The sequence below is a fragment of the Osmerus eperlanus genome, chromosome 28, assembly GCF_963692335.1.
Source record: "Osmerus eperlanus chromosome 28, fOsmEpe2.1, whole genome shotgun sequence".
NCBI classification, from domain to species: domain Eukaryota; kingdom Metazoa; phylum Chordata; class Actinopteri; order Osmeriformes; family Osmeridae; genus Osmerus; species Osmerus eperlanus.
In genome coordinates this window covers 1296156-1321361 of record NC_085045.1, presented here as the reverse complement: position 1 = coordinate 1321361, position 25206 = coordinate 1296156, and the positions used below count along the sequence as shown (strand labels likewise).

The 25206-nt window shown below is 51.1% G+C and overlaps 2 protein-coding genes and 1 long non-coding RNA gene across 6 annotated transcripts in view; all 3 read right to left on the bottom strand.

The window, feature by feature from the left end:
- Positions 1-456: 456 nt before the first annotated feature.
- Positions 457-19533, bottom strand: trim36 (tripartite motif containing 36). Of its 4 annotated transcripts, none has more exons than XM_062454500.1 (10): positions 19259-19533; positions 17030-17330; positions 11353-11699; positions 10739-10885; positions 10230-10325; positions 9102-9355; positions 8469-8590; positions 5843-6148; positions 3641-3938; positions 457-3362 (listed from the first exon to the last, which is right to left on the bottom strand). In XM_062454500.1, the coding sequence occupies exons 1-10, from the start codon at positions 19319-19321 to the stop codon at positions 2975-2977; spliced, it is 2322 nt and encodes a 773-aa protein (XP_062310484.1). In that variant the 5' UTR covers positions 19322-19533; the 3' UTR covers positions 457-2974. The 4 variants fall into 4 exon arrangements, with proteins under 4 accessions (XP_062310484.1, XP_062310486.1, XP_062310485.1 ...); XM_062454502.1 differs by having other exon boundaries at positions 17096-17330; positions 19259-19532; XM_062454501.1 differs by lacking the exon at positions 19259-19533 and adding an exon at positions 18078-18394.
- Positions 19534-21515: 1982 nt separating this feature from the next.
- Positions 21516-23911, bottom strand: LOC134015245 (uncharacterized). Its single transcript, XR_009929087.1, has 2 exons — positions 22521-23911; positions 21516-21935 (listed from the first exon to the last, which is right to left on the bottom strand). It is a non-coding gene; the product is annotated as an uncharacterized LOC134015245 (long non-coding RNA).
- Positions 23912-23980: 69 nt separating this feature from the next.
- pggt1b (protein geranylgeranyltransferase type I, beta subunit) overlaps positions 23981-25206 on the bottom strand; it is a 9849-nt gene continuing 8623 nt past the window's right edge. The window contains exon 9 of the mRNA XM_062454639.1: positions 23981-24207. Within this exon, the coding sequence (XP_062310623.1) occupies positions 24059-24207 (149 nt within the window). The 3' untranslated portion in view covers positions 23981-24058. The remainder of the gene's footprint in view (positions 24208-25206) is intronic.

Below are 25206 nucleotides of genomic sequence, written 5' to 3'. Positions count from 1 at the left end.
AACCTCTGAAACGATACACTGATACAGATGTAGAACCTAGATTACCATTAAGCCTATTGACTGTAACTGCTGTCTAGTCCAGTTTCGTGATGGGAATTACATCAAATTAAAACTGACTATCATAGTTGTTCCTGTTTAATATGTACATTTACATTTAGTCATTTAGCAGACGCTCTTATCCAGAGCGACTTACAGTAAGTACAGGGACATTCCCCCCGAGGCAAGTAGGGTGAAGTGCCTTGCCCAAGGACACAACGTCAGTTGGCACGGCTGGGAATCGAACTGGCAACCTTCAGATTACTAGCCCGACTCCCTCACCGCTCAGCCCCCTTATGTAAAATCCAGTGTTGGAGTAGACCACATATCCTAACATCTTTTAGGCTATTGGACTGCACGGCATGTACTGCATAACTAACTCCGTCACTGAGATGTCATAAATAACCAGAGAGAACACAGTTAAGTTGTTAAAAACACTACCATTTTATTTCATAGAAATCCCAGAACAGCAAATAAAGACATGAGCGTATAGTACAGCGTTACAGCACCGTCTTTCACAGTCGTATGAGCGTCACTCACTGAAAACACGTTACATTTTCCCTCCCGGTCCTCCGAACGACACAACCCTACACAGCCTGTAATGCAGTCTAATATTGCACACCAAACACACACACACACACACACACACACACACACACTAGTAGAGCCCTGAGGCTTCACATGCTATGGGTTAAAGTGCTTGATTGATTGATTAGCTTGAGAGCCTGCAAAATTTTGGTTTTTACTTTTCACTACTGAGACCTTCTCCTCCATCCGCTCAGCAAGGCCATGCTGCCGTAAGAAGCGCTAGTTTTGTTTCTCTACCAAAGGACTGTCAAGATACAGAGCCGCAGCTTTTCCCACGTGATTTCAGGATCTCGGGATACTGAACGAGCAAAAAAAATTAACGTTACAAAAAACGCCCAGATGACAAGACATTCGGTTTGTTTGTCCCTACATATAAACAATACATTCTGTGATATAGGTACATAAAACAACCAGCTAGAAAGAAGTACATAGACTTGTTTTAAGGTGTTTCAACAGTCAGTTTGATAGGAACAGTAACAGAGCCAAGTTCAGTGTACTGGTAGAAACAATAAACAACTCCTAAAGACATAATTATACACACCCATTGTGAAGCAAAACAAAACTAAACAAAAAAAGAACTGTAAAACTAGTCATTTACTTTCCCACAAAAACTCAAAAATGCAACACAAAATGATAGAACACCCAAATGGAAAAACAGAGAAAGAGAGGGCAATATCATGAGCCGTTTTCTAACTCTCCCTTGGTTTACAGTCACACATGATCACTCCAACAACGTACGATTACTATGTTTTATCATTAATCCACCGATGCCAACCAAAAAGTATCAAGTCCTTAGCCTTGAAGTCCGACAAAGTTCACCGCAAACACAAACTCACTGAGTAACACTACAGATGCACAGCGTCAGACAGAAGGTACATCACGCTACAGCTATGTACATGACATTTAAATTGACCTTAAATCAGGTTGAAATGTCAGCTTGTCATCAGACACGGAGCATCTTGAAAGGTTGATGTATAATACAGGAAATCATGATGTTTAAAGCTACAAGAACGACGCAAACCATACCAGACTGAGGGAGCGGGTGTGCAGGGTTACCAGGGATAGTTGGAGGTAGGTAGTATGAGGCCCAGAGAGCCAGAGACCTGAGAAACCACACACACACACACACAGAGATAACCGTTTCCCTCAATAAGAAGACACAGAGAGAGAAAGATAACTTGTTCCAGAAACCCAGGATCAGTGACCAGGAGGGACCCGGGTCGCCCTTGCCAGCTTTAAAAGCTCTGATCTGATCTTAAGTTTCAAGCAGGTCAACAAGTTACGTAACGTCTACAGCTGTTAGCTGTAGCCAGCTTAGCATCGGTGGCGTGCAACCGTCCTGCAGCCGAACGCAGGGGACAGGAAGTGTGGATGGACAGCATCTGAGCTCTGCTAGAGACCAGGGAGCAGCACTTGGTGAGACTGGGTGACCCTGTCTGAGTGAAATCTGAAGGTGTACATTCGTTGTGCAAAATAAAACAAAGCCTATAAACATAAAACTATAACATTCAGTGCTGGGCAGTGATTGGATCCAAGATGGCCGCCTGGATCCAAGATGGCTACCAACCTGTGCGAGGTGTATGTGTCTGTGTGATGGTAGTGAGAAACTTGTGTTTGAAGTGTCTGCTGAAGATGCCACTGACATATTTGTGAGCATAAGTAAAAAAAATAAAAAATAATGTGCAAGAGTGAAGTGTGAACTACAGTTTGAAAGTAAAAAAGCTAGCGTGATCCAGACGTTTCCGGACAACATCTAGATGAAGTGTGTTTGTGACAGAAGGGTTCTCCCCCTCCCCGTGTCTGCTGTGTGACCTGTTTCCTCAGTGCTGCTCGTGGGTGATTACAGACGCCAGCTCACCCTGCTTGCTGACCCACTTCTCTGAGAAAGGCACCTAGAGGTGGAGAACTGAACCGTGACTACAAGGACCTCTCCTGGGTGGAGCTCGTTGGATCTGTGTTGGTGCTACAGACTCTGTACTGAAGACGTATCTTAATAAAATCAGTTAGTGAAAAAACAAGACAAACAAGCTCAAAAGGCTGATGTTTAAAAAAATTAATCAGGAGACTTTGGTGTTGACGTTAACGAAAAGAGTAAACCCCACATCTGATTGGCTCGATCAGATCTACTAGCTGACGTGCGGATCAGAGCCACGCATAGGACGAGAACACCCGTCAGTCATACGTGCCGGCCAATAGCATCCTCCCCTATGACAACGGGGCGGGATCACATCTACGATTGGCTTGCCTGTAGACCAATCAGCCCTCCCCTCCCCCCAGCACCCAATCACATGTAGAGAAATCAAACCTCCCCACCCCATCACATGTAAACCAATCAGACCTCCCCACCCCATCACATGTAGACCAATCGCTTGGCGGTGACAAACTCCTCCAGGTGGATTCTCCCACTACCCATGAGTCCGAAGGCCGGGTACATGGTTCCGGAACAATCCACCTGCCGCTCATAAAGACACCTCATAGTGTCGCCGTCGTAGAAGGACACGCGTCCAGCCTCGTAGTCCAGGCCCACGCCGATGCGCTGTGGCATGGGGAGGGCCCGACCGCAGGGGTCGCCGGCGACGACGGCGGCGTTGGGGGTGGAGGTGGGGTTGGGGGGGGCGGTGAGGGAGGCCTTGGGGATGAAGATCTTGCCCATGCCCACCGTGAGGAGGGTGAACGGCTGGGTGAGGTCGTAGCAGGTGTCCTCGCTGCCACTGTCGTGACCACTGTCATGGTCATACCTGGGAGAGAGGGAGGGAGGTTACTGTAAACCTACTGCACCTTTCCTCTTTAGTGTCACCTAGTCACAACTAGTTCCTAATGAATTGTGGTTAATGTGGGTGATAAACTATCACACACACACACACAGTGGAATTTGCCAGTTTGTGTCAACCAGTAGGAAACCAGGATATGTGAATGAATAAGCAGTTTACAGGGTCATTCTTAGCCTCTTACGCCAGAAGCTTAGTTTGAACACAGCACTGCGCTTGATCCCCATTCTCCCTCCCTCCCTCCCTACCTTGGGCTGCTCGTGTCCCGGGGGTTGTGGAACCACTCCAGCAACTTGGAGTCGGAGGCCACGCCCACCTTGACCAGGTAGGAGGTGGGCTCCACGCGGAAGGCCCAGTAGTGGCGTCCCTGAGAGATGCCCGTGTCCCCAATGATGTAGTCCAGACACACGTAGCTGCCCGTCTGCACACGCTCTGCGGCCAGCAGGAAGGCCACGCCCGCAACGCTCTCCACAGAGTCCCTCCTCCTGCTCAGCGCCAGACGCTCCGGGCTGAAGCCACACTTGTCGTTGAACAGGAAGCCCAACACTGAGGGAGACGGAGGAGAAGCATGAGATGGAATACAGAAAGACAATATATTTGTACTCCTTTCTTGTCTTTCTGTATTCCATCTCATGCTTCTCCTCCTTCCTCCTATATATATATATATATATATATATATATATATATATATATATATATATATATATATATATATATATATATATATATATATATATATATATATATATATATATATATATATATATATATATATATATATATATATATATATATATATATATATATATATATATATATATATATATATATATATATATATATATATATATATATATATAAATAAAAAGAACAGGAAGAATGAGATATAAAAAAGGAAGAGAGAGCACATCAAGGGATAAACCGGATGGGAAGGTTTACACACTTTCTCTCACACACCACTAGAGGGTGCCACCACACACACACACGTTTACAACCCCACACACACAACCTCTCTGTCTGTCAGTCATCGAATCGGAACGAAGGTCAAACCTTATACACAACCCAGCTATCATCATCATCATCATCATCACCACCACCATCATGCCTCCCATCCCTGTGTTAACGGGCGTCTATAAATACCCTACACGCCTCAAGCCATCATTACGCCACACTTCTGGTCGGAGGTAATTACGTGCACCCAGCCACAATGTGCCATTATAGTACGACACAGAGGACAGCGTGGACGTTAAATTAAATGTACGTTTCTGCGCCCTCTTCCACTCGATGAGCGGTCATCCTGAGGGTTTGCCTGCACCAAAATGAATCAGCCGACTGGTTTATTTCTTTATTTGTCGTGATAAACGGCCGTTCTATGAATAGATATGTTGGGAGGTAGAATACCACGTTCTAGAACACGAGAATATTCTGGAATGGAAAGTAAAGCGCTGTATTCGGAGCTGCTCCGTGTGAAGGGTCCGGTCAGGGCCCTGCCAGGCTGGCCCTCTGGGGCCCTCTGGCCCTCTGGGGCTCGCTCCTCTCTCCACCCTGACCCAGAATTCCAGCTCATTACTAACGCATGGAGCGTCCGCGGTTCAGCGGCCAGCCCTTCCGTCCAGCGCTACCCAGGAATGTGGGGCTCTGGGTCCTGGCGTCGGCCCCGGCCCCGGCCTCTCTGCCTGGGTCTGAGTCCCAGACCCTGCCCCCACTGCCCCCTTCTTTCCTGCTCTGAACTCTGGCCTCCGCACCGGATCCCCAGCCTCAGACTGCCCCGCCCCTCCTCCAGCCTCTCTTGCCCCCCCCCCCCCCCCTTCTCCAGAGCAACATAATGAGAAGCAGAGGAACTACAGACAGACTAACTGGATCAGTGGTTCCTGGACACGGAGAACAGAGAGATCAGAGAGAGATCAGAGCCCTGACCGGAGAGAGACAATCATGAATGAAATGACCGCTGGACCAGCTCAGAGAATCTTCCCAACTGCCGTGTGTTATCGTAGTGTTCTCAGAGGAGGGTGGAATCAGAAGACATCGGTCTCTGCAGGGTAATCTCCCCCCCCCTTGGTGTTGAGCACCCAGACAGACAGAGGGCTGCAGGATAGAGGGGATAAACCTCCACCCCTGCATGGGGTCCGTAAGAGGGAGCCAGATGGCCGAGCGGTGAGGGAGTCGGGCTAGTAATCTGAAGGTTGCCAGTTCGATTCCCGGCCGTGTCAATTGACGTTGTGTCCTTGGGCACGGCACTTCACCCTACTTGCCTCGGGGGGAATGTCCCTGTACTTACTGTAAGTCGCTCTGGATAAGAGCGTCTGCTAAATGACTAAATGTGTAAATGTAAGAACAGCCTTCCTTCAATAACACCAGTGATACTAAAAACAAATTACTGGCCTTGAGATCAACTTTAAAGGCACATTACCCCACAAACTCCCACATTAATACCCCCCTCCCTTTCTTACCAGGAGCGGGGGGCGTGTGGAAGGAGACCTCGGGGCAGTATGGGCTGTGGAGGGAGTTCCTGTAACTGCGGAGCCTGAAGGAGTACACACTGTCGGGCTCCAGGTCACACACCACCGCGCTGGTCCCGTACACCCGCTCCGTGCTGCTCCAGCGCCTGCTGCCCCCCTCCCCCTCCTCCGCCCCGTGCCGCCGGTACTCCACCACCTGGTGGTCGGTGGGCAGGGCGTCGTCCGGGAGACGCCAGCACACCGTGGCCTCGTTGTACACGCGGCTCTGAGACAGGTCGATCATCGGGGGGTCGGGGACTGGAGGGGGAGGGAGGCAGAGAGAATGGACATAGTTGGAATTGGTGGTTATTTGGTAATTTTTTTACATTTGATTTAATTCAGAGACTAAACATTTCTCAGCTGGAGAACAATGTGAAAGTGAAATCAAAAGGAGAGGCAGATCAAAAAAAGTGTTCTTCTTAGAAAGAAGAGGAAGTGAGAGGGTGACAGTTTTCAGGATCTCGGGATGGGGGGGAGGGATCATTCACAATCCTCCAGTTTCAGTCTGTTAGACACTGCTGTGTGGTGGTGCTGCCCTGAGGAGACGATGCCCTGTTTGTGTTAATGCTCCTGCTGGCCTGTTTCCAGACCATCCTCCCTCTCAGATCTATAGATGGAATGACTCAGCAGGAGGGGGGGAAGGCACACTGCCAGGAAAAGCACTTTGCAACCCCCCCCCCCCCCCATCCTCCATCTCTCTCCTCTGCTCCCTGGAGACAGCCCAGGTTCTCGTCAGCACCTAGCCTTGAACCTGCCCCCCTCCCCCTCCTTCCAGCACTCCTCCACCCTGACCCCCCTCCCTCTTTTGACCTCAGTTTTACCCTACTCCCTGCTCTCCCCACATCCTTCTACCCCAATCCCCCCTCCCAGTGTCCTCTCTCATCACCAGCATAGCCCCGCCCCTGCCCCGGTTCTGTGGACTCCAACCAGGATCCGTTGTGAGGTGGGGGTGGTTCTGAGGGAAGGGCCCAGAGCTGAGAGCCCAGGGTGGGGCAGAGGAGGAGAGCGGAAACCTGCTAGCACAGCAGCCCGCCGCTCCATAACCCAGCCCCGTTCTCAGAAACACAAGCCTATTGATCCTGACGGGCTACTGCAGGGAGGGAGGGAGGGAGGGAGGGAGGGAGGGAGGGAGGGAGGGAGGGAGGGAGGGAGGGAGGGAGAAAGAGAAGCTTTCTATCCCCGTCTCTGGCCATGAGACCAGGCCACGACCAACCCTGGGGAGGGCGGGGAGGACAAACCTCGGTCTGTCTGACACCTCAGCCCTTTAACTGGGGTGCACTGCGTCAACACTGAGGGATGCTAGCGCGCGTGTGTGTGTGTATCGCGGGTCTACAGGAGGACAGTTCTGCCTTCTATTTTTATCTCATCTGCAGCATCAGTTCCATTACACACGTGTATAAATCCAGTCAGCTTTCATCCTTTCTGCAACTTCCTCCTCCACCCATCATCCCTGCCTCCTCTCCCTCCTAATCTCTGAAAGCATTCATTTCCACTGGGGTCTACATCACCCAGCATCCCTCTCCTCCAGCAGGGCAGCGCTGGGTGAATTTCCCATTAGAAACACTCTCACGTTCATTACTCTGACGCTCTCAAGAGCCAGACTGCCGCATCGCTGGCAAACCTTGACAGGAGACTGCAGCCTTCCCCACTGAGGAGGCTGCCTTCAGCCTTCAGCCTCCTGTCTCCAGCCCAGAGGAGAGGCTGCCTTCAGCCTCCTGTCTCCAGCCCAGAGGAGAGGCTGCCTTCAGCCTCCTGTCTCCAGCCCAGAGGAGAGGCTGCCTTCAGCCTTCAGCCTCCTGTCTCCAGCCCAGAGGAGAGGCTGCCTTCAGCCTTCAGCCTCCTGTCTCCAGCCCAGAGGAGAGGCTGCCTTCAGCCTCCTGTCTCCAGCCCAGAGGAGGGGGCCTGGGTCTCACCACCCACACCATGATAACACTGCTGCTACTTCTGATAAGGAGAATACAGTACCGACAGTACAATGAGGAGAAAAGGACCAGTATTCTGATAGGCAGCAGGGATTCAACACGGTGATACCATCTCCATCTGTAGAGAACCGAGAACACCTCTGTTTCCACGCCGCGGGACAGCAGGGCTGCAGTCGTGTCAGATGCGAGCGCTGACTCGGGGTCAGTTTCTGCAGCGGGGGGGGGGGGCAGCGAAGCAGGAACAAATCCCAAAATGCTCTCAGTGCCACATCCCCCCCGTATACAGGAGCCTAACTGGCTTATCCAATTAGAGAGCTGCTTCTGGCGACGGGAGTGGCCTATTGCAGAAGAGGTCAGGAGGTCAGGGAAAGTGACCCAACCGGGGGTGAGGGTGGTGTGTGTGAGGCAGGGTTGTGTGTGTGTGTGTGTGTGTGTGTGTGTGTGTGTGTGTGTGTGTGTGTGTGTGTGTGTGTGTGTGTGTGTGTGTGTGTGTGTATATATATATATATATATATATATATATGTGATTAATCACAGAGCTCATCAAACACACAGCTTCTGTTTGCTTTTAAAAAGCGGAAGTTGACTCAATTGTTTCCATCTTCACTCACACACACACACACACACACACACACACTTCCACATGCCCCCCTCACCTCCTCCGAAGCACATCTCCTTCAGCAGCGACTCCTCCTTGGACGTGTCCAGAACAAACTCATCAAAGGACGGCTCGGCCGCGGGGTGGAAGGTCCTCAGGGACTCGCAGGCCTTCTGGATCCTGGGAGGTCAGAGGTCAGTGGGAAACAGCAACACATGTGAACGTGTTAACTGTGCATGTTCAGGTAGTACACAATGCACTGGAGATCACAGGGGCAGAGAACACTGCAGGTCAAACAGGAAGTCCCGCTCGGACAAACAGGAAGTCGAGCCGTGGCGGTAAAAACAAAAAAAGTGGTTCTTTAGTATTCGGATCCGCTAATGGAGATCAATTAGTCGGCTTAAAGGGAGTGGGAGAGAGTAGGTTAAAGGGAGTGGGAGAGAGACCTGAGAAATAAAGTAGCTTAGAAAGGACACAGAGAGCCGTCAGCTCTCTGTGTCCTTAAGAACACCTCCTAAGAGTTTTACAAACACACGCGTGTCCATGGTTACAGCTCTGAGGCTCAGAAGATTCATCCCTATCCTCGCTAAAATAACCAGGCGATAAATCCTCTGTTTAGAAATCACACAGGACAGAGAGACAGAGAGAGAGAGAGACAGAGAGAGAGAGACCCTCAGATCCGGCTGCTGACCTGACGTGAAGCTGCTTGGCCGTCTGAACGAAGCAGGACTGGTCCGTCTCCTTCAGGACCTCCTGGGCGTATCCCACCAGGCCGCTGTTCTCCAGCATGCCCTGGTACTCCTCCACCTGGCCCCGGAGCTGGCTCAGCCGGCGGGAGCGGGACTGCTCGATGCTGCGCAGCATGTCAGACCTGCGCTCCTGCAGAGTCTCAAACAGACGCTCAAAGTGCTCGTTGGCCTGCCTCTCAGCCAGCTGACCGTTGTCCTGGGAGGAAGAGGGGCGGGTGGGAGAGGGGTTAACACCAGATGAGGGGAACAAGCTTGGCATGGTAGCTGTGCCTGCTAGGATGCTACCTACTGAAACATGCAGCAGCCGATGAGAACAGAACAGAGACACACAGGAGGCTGTGTGGGAGATGCTACAGGGAGGAAATATAAACAAACTCCATTCCGCAGATGAATCGTTACTATAAAACAACTTAAGAGTTGCTCTGCTGTCCTGCTGTACGAGTCCCGGCCACCCGGCAGAGGTGGAAGTAAACAGCAGGTCAGACAGATCTGAACCTCCTCGAGGACCAGGAGGTGAATCTGAACAGACATCACTAAAGGATGGAGGCGCACGGTGGGAAAGAAAAGCGCACGCAAATCCCCCCGCCCCCGCCCCCCCCCGTGGAGGAAAGAGGGTTTACCGTGTACACAGAGAGCAGGAACATTAAAATCTATTCATAGAATAAAGTCACCTTCTGTTGAATCATTTCCCTCCGGACCTTCATGTAAATGTACTTCCTTGTTTGCGTCTGAATGGATTTGGTTATGTGACCTTCCCTTATTAGCTGACAGAATGGGTCCATTGTCCCAGGGGCTGATACAGTTAGCAACAGACATCTTTTCCTCAGCTCTGATGACTTCCTGTCAAAACAGTGGATGCAGTACACCAAGCTAGGCTCCAGAACCAATCGGATGGGTGGGAAGGAGTCATTTGGTTTCCACAAGGGGGCATTTAGTATAACTTATGCATAAACTCTTCTAGCTCAAATAACAGGGGGGGCACAGCAGCCAATGAGAGCACAGAGTCCAATGTCTGGACAAGGCCCGTTTGACGGAACAGGAAGTGGCGGTTGCCATGGCGAGCAACTGACCTCTGTATGGTGGATCAGCTCCTCCAGGTCTGTAATCTGAGTCCTGACCTGCTCCTCTTTGCTGATGAGGTAATGGATACTCTTGGCCAGCTTCTCCTGTTGAACCAATCACAACAGAGGAAGGGTTAGGTTTGGGGTTAAGTTTGGGGTTAGGGTTAGGGAGAGGGGGAGAGAGGGGGGCGGACAACAGAATTGGTGAGGAGAGAGAAAGAGAGATCTGGACAGATCATTCTAGAAATCCTAAACCATTCTGCTCACAACATCCAGTAGTACATCCTGTGTAGGGCCGCTATGGGCCTAGCACTGCGGCGCAGCTACAAACAATGTCGTTAAACATGGATGAGACCCAGTCCCTTGTCTACACCGGCCTATCAGATTACAGCGAGAGACACGAGTCAGCCCTTCTCTGATTGGCTGATTGACCTCCAGGTCAAGGTAGACATTTTAGGTTGATGACCAACAGGCGCACACACACACACACACACACACGCTTACCCAGAGGTGGGTACCTTGAGTATCTTGTAAGCGCTGCTCATGGACGTGACCTTGTGGCTGGCATGGGATCCACCCAGCTTGCACAGGTGGCACACAGGACGCCGACACACCTCACAGTACATGTTCACCTTCTCCATCTCGTGCTCCGGACACATCAGCACCTGGGGAGACACAGGTCAGACACCACTAACGCTTCCTGTCTCTAGTCAGGCCCGGTAAAATCACTTCCTGTCTCTAGTCAGGCCCAGAGGCAACACGGACAGAAACATCAATGAATCAATAAAACCAAGAAACAACCTGGAGCTCAAAATGACGTCAAGGTCGACAACCTTCAACAGATAAAACAACATGATCACCCCCTTCAGCCCCTCCCTTCCACCCTGTCTCCCCTCTTCCCCCTCCCCCCTCCACCTTCAGCCCCTCCCTTCCCCCTGTCTCCCCCCTCCCCTCCCCCCTTCAGCCCCTCCCTTCCCCACCTTCAGCCCCTCCCTTCCCCCTGTCTCCCCCCTCCCCTCCCCCCTTCAGCCCCTCCCTTCCCCCTGTCTCCCCCCTCCCTTCCCCCTGTCTCCCCCCTCCCCCCTTCAGCCCCTCCCCCTGCAGCCCCTCCCTTCCCCCTGTCCTCCTCTACCTTGGGTCTGAAGTTGGTGGTGGGCCCCACATACTCGTGCTGGGCCTTGGGCGTGCCCCAGGGGTGGTGCAGCTTGAAGCACTCGTTGCAGTAGCTGGCCTTGCAGTCCATGCAGCTCTTGGTGGCCTCCTGCTGTGCGGGGGGCTTGCACATGTTGCAGACGATGGCCGTGGCGGCGCGGGCCGCCTGCCTGTAACGCTCCACGATGCTCTCCAGGGTAAAGTTCCGGAACAGCATGCTGATGCCGCGCTCGCCCAGGTCGATGTCGTGCTGGCAGCCGGGGCATGGGAAGGTCGTGACCCTGGGGGTCACGGAGCCACGCCTCCAGCCGGGGGAGGAGATGGAACCTGGTGCAGCAGACGACAAGTTTGGTTTTCACGTTTGTTTGTCTGAGATGACCGATAAAGAGGCTGGAGGGAGCGAGGCCACGTTCCAACACTGCCGGGTGAGCGCTTTCCTTATCTGGTCGCCTTTCGTTCATGAACTTGATTGGATAGACAAGAGGAAACAACACTTGTGCTTTTGCCTATTCGCTCTCATGGAGGAAAGACACCAAGGAGAGTCAGGGGGCACCCTGAAAGGTTTGGAACGTGGCCGGTCTACTACAAACACACAGGAGGAGGTTAGATGGTTCAAAAGTGGAACGTGGCCTTCAGGCAGAGATTCTATCGTCCAGGAGGAGAGGATACCCAAGGTGCTTACAGTGAGCTGGACAGAGATGAAATCGAAATAAAATTCTATGACAAATCAGGAACAAAGCCAAATATTTGTATAACCACAGCACAACCAGAAAAGGACAGCATTACAGATATGAAATTTCAATGAAAAAAGATATGATAAAAAAAGTGGTTGCTTTCCAGGAAATGATACCAGCAAATAAAGTTTCCGTTTGCAGGTCATTTGTCCAGTTCAATGTATCCACACACACACACTACACTACAGGGGAGCTTGTTAAGCAGAGAAACTCTCCCAGACTACCTAGAGGAGAGGAGCATTCACAAAACACACACGGCACGAGCACTCACTCGACACGGCACAGATGTAGGATCACATGCAAATCTAAAACCACAACAACCACACTAGCGCAGCGCTGACAACACAGGTTGCCCACGGTGACGGGAGAGCAAGCGTGTGGGACTGAGCCATGCTAGGAGGGGGGGGGGCACTGTGGCATGTCTAGCTGCAGGAATGCATGACTGCCCGTGTGTGTGTGTGTGTGTGTGTGTGTGTGTGTGTGACGATGATGCACGAGCGATGATGACGGCGACAGCGATGCAGATGAACGGCAGTCCGCAGGTTGGAGCGATGCGGCGGTACGTGATTGGACGGAGCGCTGGGTGACCATGGAGACGGGATGTAAACACAGGTGTGCGGGGGTGAGGCTGGTCCTTGTCCAGGGGAGGGAGGTGGAGGGGGAGGAGGGGGTGTTGGTGGAGGAGGACAGTGTACTTAGGCTGTGTGGGAGAGCTGTCAAGGGCAGCTGGAGGGGTGAGAAGGAGGGAGGGGTGACAGGAGTGGAGGGGTGAGAGGGAGGGAGGGGTGGAGGGGTGAGAAGGAGGGAGGGAGGGGTGAGAGGGAGGAAGGGGTGAGAGGAGTGGAGGGGTGAGAGGAGTGGAGGGGTGAGAGGGAGGTAGGGGTGAGGAGGAGGGAGGGGTGACAGGAGTGGAGGGGTGAGAGGGAGGGAGGGGTGGAGGGGAAGGGGTGAGAAGGAGGGAGGAGTGAGAGGGAGGAAGGGGTGAGAGGAGTGGAGGGGTGAGAGGGAGGGAGGGAGGGAGGGGTGAGAGGGAGGAAGGGGTGAGAGGAGTGGAGGGGTGAGAGGGAGGTAGGGGTGAGAGGAGTGGAGGGGTGAGAGGGAGGTAGGGGTGAGAGGAGTGGAGGGGTGAGAGGGAGGTAGGGGTGAGAGGAGTGGAGGGGTGAGAGGGAGGGAGGGGTGGAGGGGTGAGGGGAAGGGGTGAGAAGGAGGGAGGGAGGGGTGAGAGGGAGGAAGGGGTGAGAGGAGTGGAGGGGTGAGAGGGAGGTAGGGGTGAGAGGAGTGGAGGGGTGAGAGGGAGGTAGGGGTGAGGAGGAGGGCACCTCTCCTATAGAACCACATCGTAAACACGACAGGATGAGTCAGCAAAACTGAGCCAGCAGCCAGGACTCGGCAGAGCAGGTTTACGGCTCATTCTGCCACGCTCAACCTCCCCCTGCCCCCGCCCCCACCCCCTCCTCATCCTCATCCGGTGAGAGTATCAACCGAAACTAGACTCTCAACATCCGTGTAAACCCCTAACCTGATCTGTCCCCCTCACCAACCCACACGGACGAGCGGCACGCCCGAGTTCTATTTTGAGCGGCGCAGAGGATTATCTGTCCACGTCGAGACGTTTTGTGTTCCGTTGTTCTAATCTGACGTGCGGGGTTGCCATGTGGACGGCTAGCGTAGCTGGTCCGCGAGCAGGTCAAGGACTGCTGCCTGCTGTTGGTTACCATCTGTCCATGTTAAACACGATAAGTAGCCTATTTTCACTATAGTAGGGTCCCATCAAGGCCAGCGAGAGAGATGCTTCTTCCAGGGGCCGGGTGGCTACAGCTCAAAGGTAGAGCCTTTTACTACACGTAAGAGGTCACAGGATCAATACCATGATGTCATTTTGTCTACATGTAGCTGATGAACACAATATTGTTGTTATTCTTATTATTATCGACTGCACCTGCGTGTCTAGATGGGCTGTAGTGACTCTACTTTGGCAGTGGTGCGAGAGGAAAGTCCTACTCTAGTACTAGAGCTGCCATCGTCATGGCATTCCTTAGATAACGTCTACTGAGCACTTCCCTGACTGACTCAACATCAAGTGTGTTTGTTGCATCTTCCTGTTCCGTCTTGGTGAGGAGTAGTCTAGTTCCCCAGCCCATCTCCACCTCTTCGTGTGACTTCAAGGAGTGTTTCCAACTGAATTATAGGTGAACGGGATCAGCGCCAGCTCGCCCTGCGGGCATGGACACCAGTCTGGGCCAGAGACAGAGGAGGCAGGGTGTCATCTACAACGCTGGAATGATTTAGACAATCTTGGCGTGCCCAAACGGTTAGTGTTACAGAGAAATGAGTTCCCCTACAGGACCTCCTCTCTGAACAAAGCCACTCTGCATGCTTTCACAGTCTGCTGAAAGCATGAGAATCTCCAATACAGAGAGGAGAGAGAGAGAGGAGAGAGACAGATGGGAGGGCAACTCTCTCCCTGGGTCTCTCCCTCTCGCCCACTCTGACCGTTTCTCCCAGGACTAAATTAACCAGGCATTACAAATTCCTGTTCATTCCCAACTCCTAGGCAACATCCATGCCCATTTCTCTCATCCTGAATAAGCCTCCCTCCCTCCTCCTCCTCCTGACTCACCTCCCCTGCAGACAGAGCACCAAGCTTTGCTCCTATTCTCTCCTCTACTTTGTAAGACTTGCACGTGTGGATGATGGAAAACTAACGGCTCAAAGAAACATCCCTTCATAAAACAACAAACCCCGGCTGAACACGTCCAACACAAACTGCAGAAGGACGTCAGCCTGTTTGTTCAATAGCTTCGCTGCTCAGTAGACGTCGTCAAAGTCTAAATGCCACATGTAGACCAATTCCCCAGACAAAGAATTAACCCCGTTCAAGGACTAACATTTTTTTTTTAATGGATAATCTCCATTAAAAACGGATTTCTTCAGTCCAGAAGTAGGCAGAATCTGTATCCCAGTACAGGGAACTGGTCCCTAGTCTAGCAGCTAGTAAGATCGCAGACGCAGGAGGCGGTGACGTGGGGGTCATCAGTAGTGTGTCTGAGTAGAGGAGCAGCTGGAGGAGAATCGGGGAGTAGAGTACAGTAGAGTACAGTAGAGTAGAGCCAGGGTGGTTCACTGGGGAACTAGAAAGGCCGTACTCACTACCACAGTTATTCATTACATGGATTCCTCGTCTACCTCGGGCTCCGAACGACCGTCTGAGCGTGGCTGGAAGCAGTATCACAGGTGACGCACACATCGACAGGTGACGCACACATCGACAGGTGACGCACAGCGATGTGGAGAGAGACAAAATGATAAACACACACTTCCAATGTGAACAAGCAGCCGGACACAGCGAACGGGTAAATCAATCAGAAAAATTGTTAATCAACTAAAAACTAAAAGAAGCGGATGAAATGGTTTTTCGTAAGAGATGCGGAACTTGAATTGTGCGTGAGCAGGAATTGTGCAGGTTTGCTGTCGTTTTAATTGCATTTCCCAAAACAGTCGATTCGTGATGAGAGCAGCAGCTAAGCTTTGCACTAATCGAGGCAATTTCGGAAACCGAAGCACTTCTTCGAGTGCCCAAAACATTTATAAACAAAGTAATTCAAAATCGGGAGGAGGGGCAAAGCATCCAGTACCAAATCAGCCCTCATCAGGAGTCAACTGGAAACCCCTAAACCCAGCAGGGGGTGTACACCCTACAACAGGCTCCTGTAACTCCCAGCCTAGCCTGGTTAGCTTTTTCAAGCCTCTGGGAATGACAAATATAGCCCTCCAATTCCTCCTCTCTCTTCATTTAATCCCTCCTTCATTCCACACGGTTGCGTCACCATGAACACCACTACTCTTCCGCTCAGCCAATCAGCAGAGGTTAAACCTTCGGGGAATTACATCAGAGATTAGGCGGTTCTGTTTGGGCCTGTGATGTCATTCGTGCCGTCCCTAGGTTCCCTAGACATGCTTGATACTAAAAACAAGTTCATCTGCTGATAAGGTACAGAGAAACCTCACCGACTAACGACAATCCCTCCTTCTAGAACTCCAGTTCATGACTTGAGACTACACACTTCATTTTGGGGTTTTTTACATATAAATATTACGCTCAAATGAACCTCAGAACTTGTTTGTTGGGCAGCGCGTTTGAAAGTTTCCACTGTGTGGATGGTTGTGGAGGTGAAGAAAGAGAGGCATTCAGGGGGCTGTGGAGGGGACGAGGCAGAGTGGGCAGCAGGGCAGCGGGGCAGCACAGCGCTCCTAGCCCGCAGCAGAAAGGCCAGCCTTGTCTTCACTGCCTCTTAGTGCTATTCTCAGCCAGGGTTTAAACATTGAACCCCTCAAACACTGCCATACGGATTGCAAAGCAAAATAATATTGTGACAACCTCCCCTTGTTAATACACCACCCCAAAACAACTCCAGGTATTTTGTAAGCGTTTTAAATGCTGTAAAAGGGGATCATAACCATGCTTTGTTCAGCCATGTGTACAAAAACCCCAATCCTCTTTTCAAAAATGAGAAGTGTTAATATCAGCCGCTTGAAACTACTTAGAACTTCCAAATCCCTCTGTCCACAAGGCAGGGCTGGTGAGTGGATGTTTGGAGCCTGTGTCTGCAAGAGTGTTGAAACAGACAGGAGCCCTCAGGACTTGAGAGCTGGTCAGCTTTCTCTGCCTTGGCTACACCTAAGAGGCCTGTCTGACAGGCAGACAGGATTCAAAGAGAGGGTGGACACTATTGGAGAATTTAGACCAGGATCATGAGATGACATGGTTGTACACTAGAGAGAAAAGGGAGGTTGTTTCCTGAAGTAAAGCCCCGAAAACCAGCTTTCCTTTGTGAGTGTACATGCTTTCAAGCCGAAATCATCCCCAAGATGGCGTGATCATGAATTCAGCAACTGGGATTCATCGTTGAAAAAAAATATTACCCCTTCTCGTGCCATCGCCGGTCGCAAAGGGGCTGTTGTGACTGGCCCGACGCATCCGAGACGTACCTGATCGCGCCAGTCGGTCCAGCCTCTCCATGCTGGGGGAAGGGACCCTGGAGCGAGGGCTGCCCGGGTTGGAGCACTCGGAGCCCGCATCGAAGGAGTCGTCATGGTTCAGCATGAGGAGCTCCCGCACGCACTTGTGGCAGACACTGTGCTGGCAGGGCAGGATGAGCGGGTGCGTGAACAGCTCCTTGCATATGGGGCAGATGAGCTCCCGCTCGATGTTCTTGATAGGAACCTGCGGAAGAGTGGATACAGTTACAGTGGGCCTGGGGAAATCCATATCGCTCGGTTTGTGAATGACGTCCTTTGTGAAAAACGGCACTGGGGGGGTACTCGTATTAAGCATATCAAAACGTGATTTAAAAAAAACGGCTTTTCGTCGACAGCGTTCCTATGGATCACACACAGCTTACAGAGCCGTCAAGTGCATACTATATTTTGTTGGCTTAGTTTCAAAACATTTACAATCTAAAAGTCAATCTAAAACTCAATCTAAATCAATCAACGACTCAACGACCTATGGCCTAATCAATAGGCTATGTTGACTAAAGTTTCAGCTTGTGATGTGCAGTTGGCCATGTTGCCATGCGGTGAGATTTGCTGAGCCTTTTACTGACGGTCAGCAATTTTGTCTAATTTTAGTTTCAAGCAACTGTTTTAAAACAATGAACTGGTTGAAGAGGAAGAGAGAAGTTCAGACAAATCAATGTTGACAGAACATGTTAACTCTTCATGTAAATATAGCCTGTTGTGACCTACAATACAATGCCGGACGTCATTAAAACGCTGCTGACGTTATCAAGTAAAGTTTTTTTTCCAATATTTAATCTATGATTCAGAAACACCAACGACAAACATTGTAACCTAACACGATCCAAACAACAATGTTGAATCAGCACCGCACTCTCCGTGAGAACGCCAGTCGAACACGCTCCGCCACAATTATGAACTTATTTCAAGTTTTAGCGCATCTTTGACTTACCACAGAACTTCGCCTCGAAATCACAGACATGATGATATCTCAATGGCATTCAATTTTCTAAAAACGTATGTCGCGCAAGTTCGTAATCGAAATTGCTTGTGGGTTTGAGCGAGTGGACAATGAATGAAATAGCGTGACGCCGTGGAATCGGTCCGCGGCGTGAATCAGCAGGAGTGAAACGGCTGTCTGCTTCTGTTGAGCCAAGTTAGATCAGGAGAGGGCGGGGTTGAATAGCTCAAATCTCCATAGGAACAATGCTGCAGTCCTGAGTATTCAAAGGGAGGCAGGGCTATACGGCATCGGGTTCCACTGTAGCGAAACTTAGGGTTCACAACAATGTGTTAAGGCCCTTGCGCGAGGCCGCTGCTATTTATTGTCATGTGATTGTCAATCACATAGGGGCAATGCTATCAGCTTGGCACATGCCTATGTTATTTCCTGGGTAACACGTCGGATACATTTTCACAATTAGGTGTATCTTAGCTGAAGATCTGATTACACTTTACTTATTTACCGTATTCTTAAGAGCAGTAGTCTAGCCTTCAGCTGGATGTTTTCCTCTATCCCCTGACATAGTCTGATAAAACACGCTCATGAATAATTACGCTTTGGATAATTAGGCCAATGTGTGTGTGTGTGTGTGTGTGTGTGAGAGAGAGAGAGAGAGAGAGAGAGAGAGAGAGAGAGAGAGAGAGAGAGAGAGAGAGAGAGAGGGATGAGAGACAGAAAGAGAGACAGAAAGAGAGACAGAAAGAAAGAGAGATTATAAAAGATAGTACAATAGCTAAGAAAAAAGCCCAAAAATATAATATTGTGCAAATAAATTCAAGCGAGAAAGCTACTTAACTACATAAAATCCTCCATATTTCATTCCTCCACGCCCCCAGTGAACCACTCACGTCATTACATTCTTTATTACCATTTTATCGAGTGGATATTTGATATTAAATCTCGAGGTTGTCACCACAGGTTGTCGCCCCTCATCCACTCTAAAATCAACATATTTTAAATGTATTATACGCGTATGCTCTAGATCCGAGCATCATTTCTCTCCATCCTCCCGCCAGACAGACGGCGCCGCGTCACACCTTGATCAAACCTCCAGACCGATGCCAGCGCGCGACGCTCAGCAGACTGCGCCTGACATGTACATAAATCATCTCCCTCGCGAGTTCACTTACCTCTCCTCTCTCTATCCGCTCGACTATGCTCGCGAACTCGTTCATATCCTCGGATTCCGACATGGTTCAAGCTTGCGCCGTTAAGACAATGCAGTTGACGTGAAAAATAAAAGCTAAGCGACACAGAAACGACCTGACGTGTAGGCTACTGTAGAAAAAACGAATGAATGAACCAAAAGATGGGATGTCACATCCAGATAAACACGCCTGTGTCGATGACCATCATCCCAGTCATCCTCAGCACGTTGGAAACCCTGCGTGCCCCCGCTGCGTGAGGGGAAATTTGATTTAGCCCAGAATCATCTTTGAGACGAAACCCCGCCCTCACTGTACATCTCCTCTTAACCGTGAGCGCGCGCCCCCGAGACAAGCCACGTACCGTTCCCGTTCGGCATCCTCGGTGATGTCTCGAGCCACGAATCTCTTTTCTCCCCTGGCAACGGGTACATAGACAGAGGCTTTTTGTTCAATTTTAAGACAATGTCGTGTTCAACAAGTGAAGTGTATAGGCCTAATAATGGTCTTCATCAAGTGAAGGGCATACAAATTGTATTTAGATTTACGGGAATGATGGCCATAGAATGGATTTAATTACTGGCTGCCTATTATTTACGCATGAGTAAGAGAGCAGCGATGGACGCATATGTTGCTTTATATAGCGTTGGCCTATTTGTTCACAATGACCTAAGCACAAAGACCTTTGGCGTGATTATTTTTATACATGTGCTAATCGGATTTGTAGATGTGCATTAAACAGTGGTATAGGACCCCCTTAAACAATTTAGATATCTTGTTTCCAAACAACTGTATACAATCATGTTGCTCTCTTTTTAACCGCAAGTCTTTGCGTATAATCCTATAAAATGCAATTTAAACGCAACGTCTATAAAAATGAAGGGATTAAGTGGCGCGTAATTGTTGGCAATGCCACTTGTTCCACGCATGGCGACAGGTTGGCGTCACCAGATGGTCGCCTCGCGCGTACTGTGTCTCTTTGGTGGGATGCGACCAAGAAAAACGGAAACAAGATGGCCATGATGAGCTCTGTCACCTGCCTGACGAGAGAGAGAGGCCCATACAGAAATTCCCCAGTGCCCCATCATTTATTTATTTATTTTACAGCCTTTATGGGCCATAAAGCCATAAAGGCTGTAAAAGGAAGTAACGTAACGTTTGTTTTTAACGATTACATTGATCAGGTTGAAGGACACCATATGGCTGTGGTTCAATCCTATTTTTCTGTAACCTTTATGTCATATTCCTCGCGATACAGGCTGTGACTCACACGAGCCACGCGAGGACGGCAGGGAACAATGACGCTGTGACCTCAGAGTCTTATCTGCGCGATATACAAAAGTGGAGGATAAATGTTGTAGCAAGGAGAGGGAACCTCACCTCTGGGGTCCTAATTAGGGTCTGTTATGTCTGGGTACCTAGCAACAAGATACTCACCTCATTTGAGGGGAGAGAGGGAGGGGGGGGGTTGTATCCAACTGATGAACTGGATGACAACCAGCAGGTCTTCTTAGCACTCAACCCAGGACTGAACACCACCCTGTACCTCAGACACCAACGAAGAAGAAGAGAAAATAATTTCAGCGGCTTCATGGGACCTCCCATTACACAAGACAAACACAGCCAGGGTCCCAGAGTCCTGTGTGCTTCCTGGTCCTGTACCCAGAGCCCTGTGTGCTTCCTGTTCCTGTACCCAGAGCCCTGTGTGCTTCCTGTTCCTGTACCCAGGGCCCTGTGTGCTTCCTGTTCCTGTACCCAGAGTCCTGTGTGCTTCCTGTTCCTGTACCCAGAGTCCTGTGTGCTTCCTGTTCCTGTACCCAGGGCCCTGTGTGCTTCCTGTTCCTGTACCCAGGGCCCTGTGTGCTTCCTGTTCCTGTACCCAGAGTCCTGTGTGCTTCCTGTTCCTGTACCCAGGGCCCTGTGTGCTTCCTGTTCCTGTACCCCGGGTCCTGTGTGCTGGTCCACAGTCCAGTTCATCAGCCAATCTGCTGAGTCAGGGAGCAGGGTGATTAAAACAGCGAGCAAATCAGCTGATCAATACCAGGGAGAGAGCTAGCAAGCTGCCCAGACTGAAGTATGTGGCCAGATAAAAGCTTGGAGCTTAATCAATGAAGACATGGAGGGAAAATGAGACACTAATGTTGATCCATGAAGTCTTTCTTAGGTCGTGTTGCATCCAAATCTCAAAATGGAGGGTTTCAAATACATTTTCAACAGAAGACAGATTCAAAGACGGTGCAAATCAAAATTAGGCATATTGTTTAATCGTTTCACATAAATACTGCCAAGCCATCATTTCGACATGATAATAATATGCCATTGTTTAATTCACATTTCAATGATGCATATCAAATTCCACTTTCTCACTAGTGTAAGCAGTTATTACACTGAGCACTTGCAGGATAGGACACTTGCATTTTTTTTATACAAGTCTACACTTAATATTTCTATAAAGTATAGAAAAAATAAATTCAATTTCGACTTTTGCTTTTGTATAGTCTAGTTCATGACGAGGCAAACATTCAGGTGTCAGGTGTCTGACCCAGTAACCCACTCACCTGCAACCACCTGAGCTGCAAAGAGACCCTCCCCTGGACCAGCTAGCCTAGTGCTTAGCAGTTAGCTCAGCCATACATGCTAGTCCATTGATCTCTAGTTGGACCTGGTGGCCTAGCGGTTAGCCGTGAGCTCAGCCATACATGCTAGTCCATTGATCTCTAGTTGGACCTGGTGGCCTAGCGGTTAGCCGTGAGCTCAGGCATAGATGCTAGTCCATTGATCTCTAGTTGGACCTGGTGGCCTAGCGGTTAGCCGTGAGCTCAGGCATAGATGCTAGTCCATTGATCTTTAGTTGGAACTGGTGGCCTAGCGGTTAGCCGTGAGCTCAGCCATACATGCTAGTCCATTGATCTCTAGTTGGACCTGGTGGCCTAGCGGTTAGCCGTGAGCTCAGGCATACATGCTAGTCCATTGATCTCTAGTTGGACCTGGTGGCCTAGCGGTTAGCCGTGAGCTCAGGCATAGATGCTAGTCCATTGATCTTTAGTTGGACCTGGTGGCCTAGCGGTTAGCCGTGAGCTCAGGCATAGATGCTAGTCCATTGATCTCTAGTTGGACCTGGTGGCCTAGCGGTTAGCCGTGAGCTCAGGCATAGATGCTAGTCCATTGATCTCTAGTTGGACCTGGTGGCCTAGCGGTTAGCCGTGAGCTCAGGCATAGATGCTAGTCCATTGATCTTTAGTTGGACTTGGTAGCCTAACATCCACTTAGCTTGGCCATAGATGCTAGCCTCATTGTTAGCAACAACAACCACCACGTGGCAGCATGAGTTCACATTTCTGCCTCACTTAAGTGACGTGAGACGAGAGGTGATTCTGACTGTCTCAGGCCTGCTACTTCAACATTCAACGCACCAAAGGCCAGCTTCTCTGCAGTGCTGCAGCTCTCTAGAAGCAGAACTGAAGATAGCTGAGCTAGGCAGCTAGGGATGGGCTGTGCGTGTGTTTGTGTGTGGAAGGGGGGGGGGTCTCTCTGCATCTCAGGGTAGAGTGCAGCCAGTCTGCTGTGTGAGGCACATTTCATAGAGGAGAATCAAGTTTGCGTGAGCGGCGCCCGGTCAACCTAACCTCAGACCGGGCCGAGGACTGTGACTGGCTGAGAGGACTGCTCACTCACAGAACACCAGACAGCGGCTAACAGAACAGACAGGAACGCAACGACCATCAACCATGAGTTCTGGGAACACAAGAGGCTTTGACGAGGTGTGGTTAGTCACCATGTTGTTGTGTTCTTCACAACAGAAATCATCTTCAGAAACAAATGACATAAAAAAAAAACAACAACACAACCAAACAAAATTCAAGGCAAAAAACTTCTAAACGAAGTGTTTGAGATGGTCGTGTGACCGAGGCGGATTCTAACAGCTAGGCGTCCGCGCCTTCGCAGAAGCCGTCTCATGAAAGTAAAGAGAGACAGAAGTGTGTTGAATGTTTCCCTCTAAACCAACGCAAACACATTTGGAGTCCGGTTCAACCTGGTGATGCTGAGTGGAGCCTGGGGGGCGGGGCCAGGGGAGAAGCCACTCCGCATGTTTGGCCTCAATAATTGATGGAGACGTTCTTTTATTTATTCGCCTTTTCCCCTCCCCTCCGATTCAGCACGAGTCCTCTCCTCTCTCCTCTGATGACTAGGGTTTCTATTGCTAAAGTAGCTGAGGACAGGGGTGTGGGGGGGCTAGACATGGCTAGGGGGGAACTTGTGGTGGTGGGATGAGGGGAGCTGGGGGTCACAGTCGGTGGTGGGGGGGGGGCTAGATAGGGGGCCCCAGGAGAGGCTGCCAGGGTGTGGGGGTGCTGATGGGTAGTGGCTAACACAGTGCCGGTGCGTGAGGGGGTACGGAGTGGAGGAGGTGAACATTGGGAAGCTTGGAATCAGGCTGGAGGACGTGGGCGGGGGGTGAGGGGTGGAGGACGTGGGAGGGGGGTGAGGGGTGAGGGCTGGAGGACGTGGGAGGGGGGTGAGGGGTGAGGGGTGGAGGACGTGGGAGGGGGGTGAGGGGTGAGGGGTGGAGGACGTGGGAGGGGGGTGAGGGGTGAGGGCTGGAGGACGTGGGAGGGGGGTGAGGGGTGAGGGCTGGAGGACGTGGGAGGGGGGTGAGGGCTGGAGGACGTGGGAGGGGGGTGAGGGCTGGAGGACGTGGGAGGGGGGTGAGGGCTGGAGGACGTGGGAGGGGGGTGAGGGGTGAGAGGGAGGAGGGAGAGGGGGGGCGGTCTGTGTGTCCAGCTGTCAGGTGCAGGTGCTGGCCCAGGTCTGGTGCAGCTGCTGCAGGTACTGGAAGGCCCTCTGGGTGACATTGAGAGCAGGGTGGACCCTGCGCAGGTCAGCCTCACCCATCAGAGACAGACCGCAGATCCCAAAGTAGGCGTGGAGCGGATCTGGAGACGACACCGGGAGAAACTAGGTCAGACACACACCTACACACACACACACTCCTGCACAACACACACACCTAATACACACTCACACCTACTACACACCACACACACACACGGAAAGGCAGCTGCTAGTGATAGTTAGACAGCATTTACCAATCAGCTACTAGATCTGGCGTGCAGCTCTGTTTTCGGTTGCTCAGGTCTGACCCAGTTTGACAGCAGGGCCACACCTGGCTACCCGCAGCCTGGGGTGTGTGTGTGTGTGTGCGTGTGTGTGTGTGTGTGTGGACGATCAGCTACAGCCCCACTTCCGAAACAAAAGACACACACCACCCCCCTGCCTCCATCACATGCAGTTTCAGTAATATGATTATTTTATTTATTTAAAAGGAAGATCATTAATAACTCTGTGTGCACAGGCCCAGCCTCAGACCATCTCCTGCTTGTGTTTCTGAATGAAACTGATCTGGACAAGATAACTGACAGGATGCCAATAAACCCGACCAAATCCTATTTTAGCGTTCGATTTCCTGAAAGCTTTAGGTCCTTAACTGCCTGACCAAGAAGCCCCCGCAAAGCTTCCAGAATGATCAGACATCCATGAACCCGAGGTCTGCACCTCCCTGCACCTCCCAGCACCTCCCTGCACCTCCCTGCACCTCCCAGCACCTCCCTGCACCTCCCTGCACCTCCCTGCACCTCCCAGCACCTCCCTGCACCTCCCTGCACCTCCCAGCACCTCCCAGAACCTCCCTGCACCTCCCAGCACCTCCCAGCACCTCCCAGCACCTCCCTGCACCTCCCTGCACCTCCCAGCACCTCCCTGCACCTCCCAGCACCTCCCAGCACCTCCCAGCACCTCCCTGCACCTCCCAGCACCTCCCTGCACCTCCCAGCACCTCCCAGCACCTCCCAGCACCTCCCTGCACCTCCCAGCACCTCCCAGCACCTCCCTGCACCTCCCTGCACCTCCCTGCACCTCCCTGCAGCCTACATTCA

Excerpts from the sequence above, each read along its gene's own strand:
- trim36 (XM_062454500.1), bottom strand. The coding sequence starts at position 19,321 with ATGTCGGAATCCGAGGATATGAACGAGTTCGCGAGCATAGTCGAGCGG. Across the intron at positions 11,700-17,029 it reads CGGCGATGGCACGAGAAGGG|GTTCCATCTCCTCCCCCGGC; the intron begins GTAATATTTTTT and ends CTGCTGCACCAG. Across the intron at positions 10,886-11,352 it reads CCACCAACTTCAGACCCAAG|GTGCTGATGTGTCCGGAGCA; the intron begins GTAGAGGAGGAC and ends GTGTCTCCCCAG.